Genomic DNA, 13,158 nt, shown 5'->3' on the forward strand with positions numbered 1-13,158 from the left:
CTATCACATTTTCACTTATCACTAATTAGTAATAACCCCTCCAATCAATCTAATTCCAAAAAAATTAATGGTAGTATTTTGGAATATTCCTCTAATTAAAAAGCCATATTTTTTTAAAAAAAAATTTTGACGTCAATAAAAAACCTTTTTTAAAAAAATTCCGTGATACCAATTTTTTTTTCCTGAAATATTCTGCCTTTATTTATCTTTAATCTCTAAGATGAATAAAAGCTAAAGTAAAACAGACATTGAGGATTACAAGTGGAAACTGAAACTCGAGTGTGCCACGCCAAGTAGACCAAGAAACTAGTAAACTAGTGAAGAGGATCCAAAGTGATCATATATGGGTGTAAGCCTTGATAACATGTTGCCCTGCTATACCATGCATATTCTTCCTCACTCAACATTCGAAAGCATATTAAAAGCTTTTTTCATTAGAATCATTCAACATCAAATCTTTTGATGTAGACATGTTTCAACTGGAACATAATGACGATATAATGTCAATAAGGAACTATGGGTTTTAGTAACTATTTAAACCAAATTTGTTAACACATATAACTGAGGCAGAAAAATTCGATTTTTTTATATTAAATATCGAATGAAAAATTATCAAAATGTCTTTAGAGTAATAGTTTTCAATACTATTTATTTAATTAAATAGCTCAGTAACTAAAGTAAAGACGTCTACGATGGTATAGCGCTGCTACAAATGATTATAGTTAAAATTGCAATCTTGACATTATTAATCAGTATAGTCGTTTGAAAGGAGAAATATATACTATGTATGTAATACCCGATGGGTCGGTTGTTACTAAAAATCAATTTTCGGTTTATTTAAATTAAAACATTTTTTTTAATTAAATCCACCCTGAATCTCTTTTTAATCTCCTGCGAGCCCATTAATCTAACCCATTAATTTCAGCCCATCTAAATTAACCCTAACTATAAATACCTCTCTAATCTCTCATTCTCTATTTTGGAAACCCTAGCCACATTCTCATCTTCTCTTTCTCTCAGCCACGCCAACCTCTCTTTCTCTCCCTCACCGTGGCCCTCTCCCTCTATCTCTCTCTCTTTCTCTTCCTCTCTCTCTTGGCCGCTGCTCTCTCCTCCTCCATCAGCTACGCTCCCTCTTTCTTCTCTCTTAAACCCTAGCCGCCGCCTCCTTCCATGACGTTTTCCCGACGAACCGTGTGGATCCACAAGACGAGCTACCTATCAATCTGTAGCCCCGAGTGTCAGCTTTCCAAGGAAACCGAGTTCATCCAGATCGGAGATCTATGCCAGGAGATATCGTCGTTTTCGTGTCGGGTGTCCAGATCTACTTTGTTGCTAAGGTGAGGATTAGATCTAGGGTCTTCTTCTTATTCTTTTGTCTTCTTCTGGTGTGTGGAGTCTAGATCTGATGAGCCTAGGATGTTTTCTTGTGCATCTAACTAGATCTATGTGTGAATCTAATGAAATGATATAGGATCTCATTAGAGGAAGAACCAGCATATTTGATTGTTCACCCTGATGTGTGGTTAGTGATTGGTAGTGTAGCCAGATCAGGTGTTCATCTCGGTGGTGATGTGCCGAGGTATGAACTTGTTTGCTGGGCTATTGCTGTCTGTGTGACTAAAGCGGTAGTTCAACGGTGGGGGAAGGTACGCCGATCCTTCCGGAGTCTATATGACTGGAAGCCTGTCTGTGTGACTTGGCAATGTTGAACCTGTCTGTGTGACCTGGTGCCTGTCTTTGTGACCTGGCAATGTAGAGCCTGTCTGTGTGACCTGGCAGTGCCTGTGTGTGTGACCTTGCAAGGTTGGAGACATCACAATTGCTTGCTAGTCGTTTGTGCATTGCTAGGATGCTTGTGTGTTGCTTGTTGGATTTATTCTTGACATGCTGGTTGGAAATAAATGAGTGGGAAGGGAGCCTGATCTGGTTCTCACTGGGTAATCCCCATTACTCACCCCTCTCCTTCCCTTGTCTTATCAGGTGTAGGTGAAAGATCAGCCTAAGTCTATGTTGTTGATTGTTACCTGGGCGTTTTTGATCCTGACAGACCTGAGGCTCACCATCTGGACCAAACCAGGCGTCTGACCGAATGTGGTTAGATGGCCAACCTAAAATTCCCGATTTTTCTGGTTTTCTTAGGAAGCCTGAGATAGGGATGTTACAAATGGTATCAGAGCCCAGGGAGATCTCCTAGTTCTGTCATAGGAGGTCGCGCCCATGTTTTACAAAAAAAATAATATATATTTTTGTGAAAACATTTTTACTAAAAAGTTTTAAAATGTTTTCAAACCTAGAACAACCAACAACTTATAGACGGCTGGTTTTATAGTTTTCTCTATCCTCTTTCTTGTTTGTTGTTAGGGGCCCAGGTTCAGGACGCGAGAAACCGCATGGAAGAGGGTTATGTCTTTAACCATGTGGTAGTTTAAGTCTGCCTTTGGAGTTGCAACAAAATTGCCTCTAGGCAAGACTGATTATTGGTGTGGTTCAGACTGTACTAGGGTGGTTGTTCTGGAACTACTACACCGTGCGATGCCAGTCCTGACTATGCAATCTTTGGTTCTATAGCAGCCATCAACATGTATGATTAGGTTCATACCTGGTCTACATAGTTAAGGTATTAAAAGGCAGGCGTCGCAAGAGTCCATAGAAATTGTCAGACTGTAAAAAGTCAGGCGAGTTCGATCTCGGAATGACGAGGAACCTAGCTGTGTTATCCAAAGAGAACGGATGTGCTTGAATACCTTTGGGGAATTCACACTCTTATCCGGATTCAGAGGATTTCACGGTGGCCTTAGTGTGTATCCAATCCTGCTCAGCCTTATCAACCAATAGCTTTCTTTTTCCTTTCCTTCCTTCCTTTTACCTTAGACCTCTGTTCAAGACCCGAGAGTCTGCGCACAAGAAGTTCACTCATTTTCCTCAAGTGAAGTTTAGCAAAGAGGTGGTTGTCATTTCGTCTTGTAGTGAAGCAGAATAAAGTCCTCCCTCTGATTGTTTCCTTTTTATATTTAAAAAAAAAGTTTTCAAAGGAGTAGAACTCTATTTTTTATTTGTTTGGAATGAATTAGTTAGATTCTATGCAAAAGTTGTTTTCATTTTTCCCTCTAAAAAAAAAATGTTATATTCCTCTTTGTCACATTAATCAAATGGTTTTTTTGGATTTTACTCAAAATGTTTTATTGCATCATACCTTAAACTCTCCCTCCTTCACGTTTCTGTCTATCACTCTGCGTTCTAAACCTTTAGCCTTCAACTCCTTCTTGGCGCCATATATGGGTTATATGATTTCCTTCTTGTTCTTTCGTCTTAGTCATTATTTCTCCTTGTGCCATGGTTCATTTCTAATTTCGCTTCTGATTTTATTTTTAGTCCCATTTTTGCTTACATTTTTGCTCTTCCTTCAAACCTCATTTCTGTTTCTTTCTTGTTTCATTTCTGATTTTTCTTCTTGTCTTTTTCTTCTTAACCTCTATCTTCCCTAATGCCATAGTTCCTTGTGGTTCCATTCCTAATCCCCTTCTGAACTTTTATTCCTGTTTCTCCTTTCGATTCCAACTCCGATTTTTTTCTTCTGGATTCATTTCATTTCTTGCTTCCATTTCCTGATCTCATTCCTGACTCCTTTCACTTTCTGCGACCAAGCTCCTCTCCTCCCTTGTGCATTTATTTCTCTTGGTCTTTAGCTTTCGAATTTCCTTTCAGGAACTTCTCCCTAGGATTCGGGGACGAATCCCCTTGAAGGGGGAAAGATTATAACACCCCGACCCGCCGGGTCGGTTGTTACTAAAAATTAATTTCCGGTTTATTTAAATTAAAACATTTTTCTTAATTAAATCCACCCTGAATCTCTTTTTAATCTCCTGCGAGCCCATTAATCCAACCCATTAAGTTCAGCCCATCTAAATTAACCCTAACTATAAATACCTCTCTAATCTCTCATTCTCTATTTTGGAAACCCTAGCCACATTCTCATCTTCTCTTTCTCTCAGCCACGCCATCCTCTCTTTCTCTCCCTCACCGTGGCCCTCTCCCTCTATCTCTCTCTCTTTCTCTTCCTCTCTCCCTTGGCCGCTGCTCTCTCCTCCTCCATCAGCTATGCTCCCTCTTTCTTCTCTCTTAAACCCTAGCCGCCGCCGCCTCCTTCCATGACGTTTTACCGACGAACCGTGTGGATCCACGAGACGAGCTACCTATCAATCTGTAGCCCCGAGTGTCAGCTTTCCAAGGAAACCGAGTTCATCCAGATCGGAGATCTATGCCAGGAGATATCGTCGTTTTTGTGTCGGGTGTCCAGATCTACTTTGTTGCTAAGGTGAGGATTAGATCTAGGGTCTTCTTCTTATTCTTTTGTCTTCTTCTGGTGTGTGGAGTCTAGATCTGATGAGCCTAGGATGTTTCTTTGTGCATCTAGCTAGATCCATGTGTGAATCTAATGAAATGATATAGGATCTCATTAGAGGAAGAACCAGCATATTTGATTGTTCACCCTGATGTGTGGTTAGTTATTGGTAGTGTAGCCAGATCAGGTGTTCATCTCGGTGGTGATGTGCCGAGGTATGGACTTGTTTGCTGGGCTATTGCTGTCAGTGTGACCAAAGTGGTAGTTCAACGGTGGGGGAAGGTACGCAGATCCTTCCGGAGTCTATATGACTGGAAGCCTGTCTGTGTGACCTGGCAATGTTGAATCTGTCTGTGTGACCTGGTGCCTGTCTTTGTGACCTGGCGATGTAGAGCCTGTCTGTGTGACCTGGCAGTGCCTGTCTGTGTGACCTGGCAAGGTTGGAGACATCACAATTGCTTGCTAGTCGTTTGTGCATCGCTAGGATGCTTGTGTGTTGTTTGTTGGATTTATTTTTGACATGCTGGTTGGAAATAAATGAGTGGGAAGGGAGCCTGGTCTGGTTCTCACTGAGTAATCCCCAATACTCACCCCTCCTCTTCCTTTGTCTTATCAGGTGTAGGTGAAAGATCAGCCTAAGGCTATGTTGTTGATTGTTACCTGGGCATTTTCGATCCTGGCAGACCTGAGGCTCACCATCTGGACCAAACCAGGCGTCTGACCGAATGTGGTTAGATGGCCAACCTAACATGCCCGATTTCTCTAGTTTTTTTAGAAAGCCTGGGATAAGGATGTTACAATGTCAGTTACAGTTATATTATACATTGTAATGTGTAATATATGTCAACTAAATGTGCTACATGTTCAAGAAGTTTAGTAAAAAAACAAAAGGAGTTAGAAAAACGACTATTTCTAATTATTTATGTTTAAAAAACTGTCACGCAATCAAACTTTAATTCATGATATTTAACCATTTAGGTTACAATGATTTTCTGTGTTTATGTTTCGCATTGTGTTTCCGTACTATAATTCTCAACCAGTAATCAGCATGAACAGATTATGATGGACGGTGCGAATATGGACTTTAAAATGGCCAAAACATAGCGACCATATATATATATATATATTTTGAAGATATAAACGAGAAATATACGATTAATATGTGTGAGTAATATCTATACATGTACGTAAGGGGTTACTGAAGACAGAAGGAGGAAATGAGCTAATTTGAAGGCAGGAAGAGTGGTGGAAATATGATGGAGCGAAGAAGCAAAGGAACATTCATTTGCCTTTTTATCTTTTGGAACTTCAATTTTTTGTCATTTGTTTTTGGGACATTATCTTACATTCCTTTCAATTGCCTCAACCTTTCGGCCATCTCTATACCCCATTACATTTTTTTTTCTCATTTTATTTAAATATATGAAGTTCATATTGAGCGCCTACAATTCAATAATATTTAGTTGGACCTGTTTACACCATGTAAATATTTCATATGGCTTTTTTTCAAAAAAAAAAATTGGTCGTGTCATACAATATCAATCAAAGATAGTGAAATACCGAGACCTAATATTGCATGTCAAGTCACCTTTCTGAAATAGTGAATAGATATATGTAGAATATCCTTTTTAGACATGAAATCGCATTGATAAGAAATAATAAAAAATATTGCATGGACATTATAAGTTTGCTACATATATAAGAGTAAAAGTGTCTGCCAAGGGGCAATGGATTTTATAGGACATAGCAAAGGAGCAAACACTGAACATGTTCATGTCCAATGTTTGAGGTTTATAAGTCAAATTGGGTCTACTTACGCTGACCAGATACAAAGCTATGGCCCATAATAACTCATGGGGGTTTACATGTACAATCCTTTTTTTTTCGTGTGGCAAAGTTACATGTACTACCCTAATTACTTCATGTCATGATTTCTATGGGAAATGAACATATAATAATTTTCTCCATTACTCTTATTTTAGAATAGTGTAGGTGCTTCGTTTTATTTAGTTCTCAATGTTTCCTTCGAATTAAAGACGAGATAGATCGTATCCGACAAATGTTAGAGATGTGTCGACATGTTAAAGAAACTCAAGATATTTAATGTGTCAGGAGCCACGGAGTTTTAATAGTATTGCAAATAGGATATGAATTGGTTGCTTCACGCATGACGACGAGTCTTGGATAGTGAACGACCACATAGCTATTTGTTGATCATATCGTGGGTGTTCTTTTTTTTTTTTAGCAAAAAAATATAATTCTAGCAATGCGTTTGTTGTATTGTCTTTTAATTGCTGAAGAAGCTCGAACAAAGTAAATGTAATTCTCTTACACACATATATTTTTTTTCCAAAACATTTTCAATTCGGTTATATTTTTTTTCCACGATACAGAAAATAAATACAGTATGTGTTTTGTTGAAAGATCGAGATTATACTTATGTAACAACATTATAAAGGACGATACTAACGTTTTGTAGATAGCATCATAACCAAGAGGTCCAAGAGAACTACGTCTTTTGGCAATGGAAGCAAGTGATGCCCTTCATCATCATAAACTACTTCCAAATTGTATCTTTCACGTTTCTGCAAAAAAAAAAGAAAAACCTGTTACACATATGCGTGTACATATACACATAAGAATTCTATATAACTATCTACTACATATAAAGCCATCTTAATTTATTAGGGTATAATGAACGTATTAGATTATTTTGAAATTAAATATTGGTTTAAACGACTATGGCGACATCGTTCATCTCTGGTATAAAACTCTGTAGAGGATTGATACATGGTCTAACATACTTGAGACCATATCGCAAGTGATAGTCTTTTAAAATTATCAAAATTTCTAGTCTAGTAGTACTCTTTTTTTTTTTTAGCGCTAAAATAACTACTCAAAATTCCTTTCAAGTTTGGTCATGTTTGTTTATAACATCCAATTTTATAGCGCTAAAATAACTAAGTAACTAACACACGAGCTCAACTTACAAAAACCTGTTCGAATCTTATACCGTATTTGGCCATACTCTTTCGAAAACATCCAGTTATCTAATCTATTTGTTCCATGACTCAGTTAAGCATCATAACTTTTTTTGGAAAACACTTTGAAAACTTGGTTTTCGTAGAATAGAAACAGCCTATGCGTAGCAGTTGAACTAACATTTTGTTTACGACCGTAGAGGTATTTGGACCAAATGTTTCGAATCGGCAAGTTTTGACATCATGTCCATGACATTTGGGCTTTATAAGAACCCATCTCCAGGAATTGGTAGCGACTGGGTATTGAATCCATTGACCAACTGACTTGTATAAGTATTGATATTAGGTCCATAACATTTAAGCCAGTTTGTTCATACCACTTCATACTATATTGGTTCAGTTTAGATACCGTGATTTTAGTATTTTGGGAGGTTCTCAAATGTGCTCATCGTATTCATATTATGGGCAGGGGGATCGAAAACGAGACAAGACTGTTAAATAGAGAAGCAATATGAAGAGACCACGAAATAGAGTGAAAACTGAATCAAACCAAAGCGAAGTAGTCAATGGCAGCATTCAGACAGACAAGAAAACGGTCTCCACTTTTAATCTCAATCTTAATTATAAGTTTCTCAAAAAAGACCATTGGTGCATCCAATGCAACAAACATAGGCGAAGAGCTTAGTACCGCCCGAAACTGCCATCCTCTCACAAAACCCCTATTTGCTTCGAAGCGCCTGTTACATTTCAGAATTGGCGCCTTGGAGGCCTAGCCTCAGCTTCCGAGACTCTAATTTGCCTGCCGTCCAAATCCTATAAGCCACCATAAAAAGTATATTAAGAGCTGTTTGATTCAGTGCATTGTATGTATATATATATATATATATAGGTGTGAGTAATAGAGAAAAGGTTACTTACAGCACCGTTCAAGGTTCTGATAGCATTTTGGACCTCTTGAGCAGAGTTGTATGTCACAAATCCGAAACCCTTTGATCGACCACTGTCCCTGTCGTAGATGACTCTGGCCTCAACAACTTTTCCTTGCTCCCCGAACAAATTCTCAAGAGCCATGTCGTCGACTCCCCAAGAGAGGTTACCGACATAAACACGGTTTCCTGAACCAGCTCCGGAACCTCCACCATATCCAGAACCAGAGCTTCCAAAGCTGCTTCTGGGTCCTCTAGAGAAGCCATCTTCTCTCTTGGGTGGAGGAGGACCGGCATTAACTCTCAAGGGTCTACCATCCAACTCCTGCAATTTAATATCAAAATGATTATTAACTAAAAGCAACCAGAAGCTTATGCAATAAGAACAACAACAAACAGAAAGTTACGGTTTTTATCTTAAGAAGCCAGAACATCACACAAGATTGAAGATTTAATTCATCTAAGGACAAGTTCAAATTTCCAAGACACCTTAAGTATCCACCATAACGACATCATTGCTATTGTGGAAATGAACACAAACACGCACAAAAAGAACAACAATTCACAAATTAAAGAAACACCAAAACATAAACGCATACCAACAAGAAAGGATACAAGATTCATATCATTATCAACAATCAAAGAATAGAGAAGTAATCTTCTTACATAGCCATTGAACTGCTGAGCAGCTGCCTCAACCTCAGAGGCTGAAGACATAGTCACGAATCCGAAACCCCTGCTTCGTCCTGTGATTTTGTCATAAATCACCTACAAAGACAAAAAACCAAAACCCATTAATCTCAACAACACAAAAACTATCTTTACCTCTTCTTGCTAGTGCCAATTGTCAACAGAAACCGTAAAGGACAATCATTTAATCTAAGCAAATGTTATATCTCCCAAATTCGACATCACATCAATCAGCAAAATGAAATTCCGAAAAAAACCTAAATTCTATACCTCAACAATCTCAACAGTTCCGGCGCTCTCGAAAAGCTGAGCGAGCCTTGCACTGTCAACGTCAAAGGGAAGGTTACCGACGAAGAGTTTGAGGTCAGCGGAGAAGGATTGCTCCCTTGGCGCCGCATCGTCGGCGAAAATGCCGTCTTCTTCAACCTCGAAGTCCTCAGTGACCGCTACGTTACGGACGAAGCGAGACGCGGCGGAGCTCCATTTGGCGGCGGAGGAAGCGAAGATGGAGACGGAAACGGATTCGGAATTGAGTTTGAAAGAGACGGAAGGAGGTAATAGGGAAGCGGAGGCGGGTCTGGAGACGCAGAAAGGAAGGGATTTGGGGTTAAAGGTAGAGAGAGCGAGAGACGAAGCTGAAGCAGCCATTGGGATAGGGAGTGAAGAGATAAGGCTTTTAGGGGTTTTTGGGTGAGATTTGAGAGTGGAGATAAGAAGCAGTGTGTTTGATATTTATGGGCGAAATGAAGAAGATAAAAAAACTCTACGAAAGCTTTGCATAAATATCTCATCCCTGATTTTTATTCACAGATTTAACCTTAAACTATTTTTCCTGCTAAATGTTCTGTTTCTTCTAATATTAAAAATAATAATAATTGTATCTAGTTTTGTAAATTTAATTTAATTTTCTCAAAAAATTCAGAATCATAAGAAACTATATTCTGAAATTATGTATTTTCTCAAAAAATGATATATTTTCTCTTACAATATTTTTTTAATATGCTTTTCGTATTTACTTATTGAATATTTGAGTGTACACGAAGATCTCAATTTTCCAAAATATTATTTGTGATAAAGTGCTTTTTTATCACTTGAATTGTGTTTGGTTATCTACTAACAACTTGTCATAATTTTAAATGAAATGATGTATGAGATGAAATCTGAGCCGTCGAAATTTGGATGGACAGTGGAGATGGCACGTCTCGTGCTAAGGCAAAAAAAATCTACGAGAAGATAAGATATTTAACTAAAAGCCAACGGAAGATTCAACTCGACTGTACACTCTTGTTCCAGCACAGATATTCAACTTGCTCGAGGAAAAAAAAAACTGAACATCCTTTTCAAACAAAATATCTTTGTAAATGATTTTAAAAACAAAATTAACAACGGTAGCTAAGAAAACTAAATCAGAAAACGATACAGCTTCTACCAAAAAGCACTGAAACATACAAACGTGTCCTTCGAAACTTGTTTCGTAAAAAGGATTTATTTGGATAACAGAAGCTTGAAGTTCTTGAACTACCAATGAAAGTGAAAAGACTAAGAAAGAATCAATTCTTTAAGTTTCTATAGAGAGACTGTGCTCTGTTTCTTGTCTTTCTTGATTCCTTCTCCCTTTTTGATCATTCTAGAAAGAACATCTGCTTGCTTTGTGTTCCCTTCTTGGTTTAAACTCTTGATCAGATCATCACAGCTTTTCCAATCGGTTACACTTCCTTTCGCCATGATCTTACACAGAACCGAGTACGCATTCAGAGTCTTACCAGCTCCTAAAAGCGCATCCAACACCTTGTCGTAGCTCGAAAAGTCTAAGCTAAGATCTCTCTCCAACCCGAAATCTAACAGCTTCAGTGCTGCAATCGTCTTCCCTTTCTCGCTCAGGACCGATAAAAGGCTGTCGAGATCAGCTGAGTGTCCATTTTGGTTCAGAAGATCTATACGCCCGAGGGCTTCTTCTACGTGCCCTCTCATTAACAGAGCTTCCAAGATCTTGGCAACCAAATCCATGTTGTCTTCTATGCCAACGTTTTTATCTATCATGATCATCATCACACGGCTTGCGGTCTGCACCCTACCATCCTCGAACAAACTCTCAATCACTGACCTGAAAAGCGATGAATCCGGGACATGTCCGTCCTCGACCATGCTGTCTAGTGCGGTTTTGGCGTCTCCAGGCTCACCTTTGCTCATGTAGCTCTTTATGAGCAGCTCATATGCGTTTGCATCTCGAGGGACACCTCTCCTCGACATTATCTTCAGAATCTCGTAACTAGAATCCGGGTTTCCTTCCTTTGCATGCCCACGGATCAGATTGTTTAAGGCCTCTTGGTCTTGGACACCTCTTTTCATCAGCTGCCGGAAAAGCACTTCTGCTTTCGAGGTTTGGCCATTGTTGCACAGATACTCGATGATTGGGTTATAAGCGTTCGGCTCCATTTCCAGAGTGTCCTGATGCCTCAAAATGATTTCTTTCTCAACTAGAATGTCTAAAAGCTTGATAGCACGATTGTGTGCGTTAGCCTTGCATTGATTCTCGATTAAGACCCCGTAGTGTCCCGCTTCTGCTGGAACGTTCAGTGTCGCCATAGCTTTGAGCACCTCAGTGGCTGCCGCCATATCCCCAGCTTTGCTTTGGGAAACCAAAAGCTTAAGGAAGATGGAGTTATCTTTTGGAGCAATGTGTTTCGCCATCATATTCTTCAAGATACTCTTAGCCTCCACCATTTTACCAGCATCACACAGACCAGGCAACAATGTCGAATACGTCGTAGCATTAGGCTCGATACCAAAAGATCTCATCTCATCAAAGATTCTCAACCCATCATCAACTCGTTCCACTGCTAAATATCCTTTAATCATAGTGGTGTAACTCACAACACTAGGCTCGATGTTTTTCCCCTTCATCTCCACAAAAACCTTCTCTGCCTCGTCCATCTTCTTAAACCGGCAATACCCATTAATCATAGTGTTGTAAGTAACAACATCCGGCGAGATCCCTCGGCTAATCATATCTTCATAGAATCTCAAAGCAGTCTCTAGCCTCAAAGACAAAAAGAACCCCCAAAGCATTAGATTGTAAGTGTGCCTAGTTGGCTCTATACCTTCACTTACCATCTTATTGAAATACCGTTTCGCCATCATATACCTACCACGCCTGAGAATCACCTTGAACAGAGTATCATAAGACTTGATCGTCCTCTCCACACCCAAATCCTTCATCTTCTGGAAGATTTTAACAGACTCTTGAACAATACCGGCTTTGCCATAACTCTCGATGAGAACCACAAACATATCTTCATCCCAAGGAATACCTTTTTCAGGCATATCCAAGAGAATGCATCGAGCATGGTTGAGCTTTGAGGCCTGTCCCAGCATCTCAATCATTTTCATATGCGTATCTCTATCGTGGCGGATCAATCCGGATCTCTCCGACCACCGGAAAAATTGGAGAGCGTGGTCAAGTTTCCGAGCACCGTGCAAGACATTATACACCAAAGAGTGATCCCATTCGGGTACGAGATCTCGGATCGAGTTCTGTAAACGGGTCGTCCATTCCCGATTATCCATCATTCTACATATTGTATCCTCTAGCTTTTCATGGTTTTGACGCTTACCTCGTTGGAATCTCTCCCTAAGCGGCCTTCCCTCGGGTCGTATTGAACCCAGATTCGTCGTCTCGGGTTTAACAGCATCAGCAGATTGGGTTTGTGGGTTCGCGACTGGATTCTGGGTTTCTTCAATCGAGCTGAATAAACGGGAGACTGAGAGGAAAGACGAGTCTGACGATCTGGGAAGCGAGAGACGAACTCTAGCTCTCCACTGATAGGGTTTAGATCTGGAAATGAAAGCCATTACAGCAGGTAATTTACTGTACTCCGAAATGGGTTTTTACGAAAACCTTCGATTATAGAATCTTTGGTTCTGAATTTCTGAAATTTTCAATCCACATGAAGGAGCTAGTGAAAGAAGGGAGACAGCAAGAGATTTTAGTGACGGTAGGGTTTAGGGAGGAAATGCAGTCCTGGATCCAAGATCTTGTTTCGGGTCGGGTACTGCCTGAATTCAAACCAGGCCCGTTAACTATTACATATCAGCCCGCTAATAAATGGGCTCTAACATTTAGAAATCAAAGACAAACGGAGTCTTACACTGGTGTTACTTTGGAGTGGAAAGTGGAGCAGAGGTTTCAAAACTTAACCAACTTTACATGCTTTCG

General features: G+C 39.6%; 2 protein-coding genes across 2 annotated transcripts; both read right to left on the bottom strand.

Annotated features, from left to right (window-relative positions):
* Positions 1-7,762: 7,762 nt before the first annotated feature.
* On the bottom strand, positions 7,763-9,688 carry LOC18026807 (RNA-binding protein CP29B, chloroplastic). The gene is made up of 4 exons (XM_006410839.2): positions 9,213-9,688; positions 8,919-9,020; positions 8,245-8,577; positions 7,763-8,139 (listed from the first exon to the last, which is right to left on the bottom strand). The coding sequence occupies exons 1-4, from the start codon at positions 9,588-9,590 to the stop codon at positions 8,074-8,076; spliced, it is 879 nt and encodes a 292-aa protein (XP_006410902.1). The 5' UTR covers positions 9,591-9,688; the 3' UTR covers positions 7,763-8,073.
* A 721-nt stretch (positions 9,689-10,409) lies between these two features.
* LOC18026808 (pentatricopeptide repeat-containing protein At2g37230) lies at positions 10,410-13,123 on the bottom strand. The gene has a single exon (XM_006410840.2). The coding sequence runs from the start codon at positions 12,792-12,794 to the stop codon at positions 10,509-10,511; it is 2,286 nt and encodes a 761-aa protein (XP_006410903.1). The 5' UTR covers positions 12,795-13,123; the 3' UTR covers positions 10,410-10,508.
* Between the last annotated feature and the right edge of the window lie 35 nt (positions 13,124-13,158).

Source organism: Eutrema salsugineum, unplaced genomic scaffold (genome assembly GCF_000478725.1).
Source record: "Eutrema salsugineum unplaced genomic scaffold, Eutsalg1_0 scaffold_10, whole genome shotgun sequence".
NCBI classification, from domain to species: domain Eukaryota; kingdom Viridiplantae; phylum Streptophyta; class Magnoliopsida; order Brassicales; family Brassicaceae; genus Eutrema; species Eutrema salsugineum.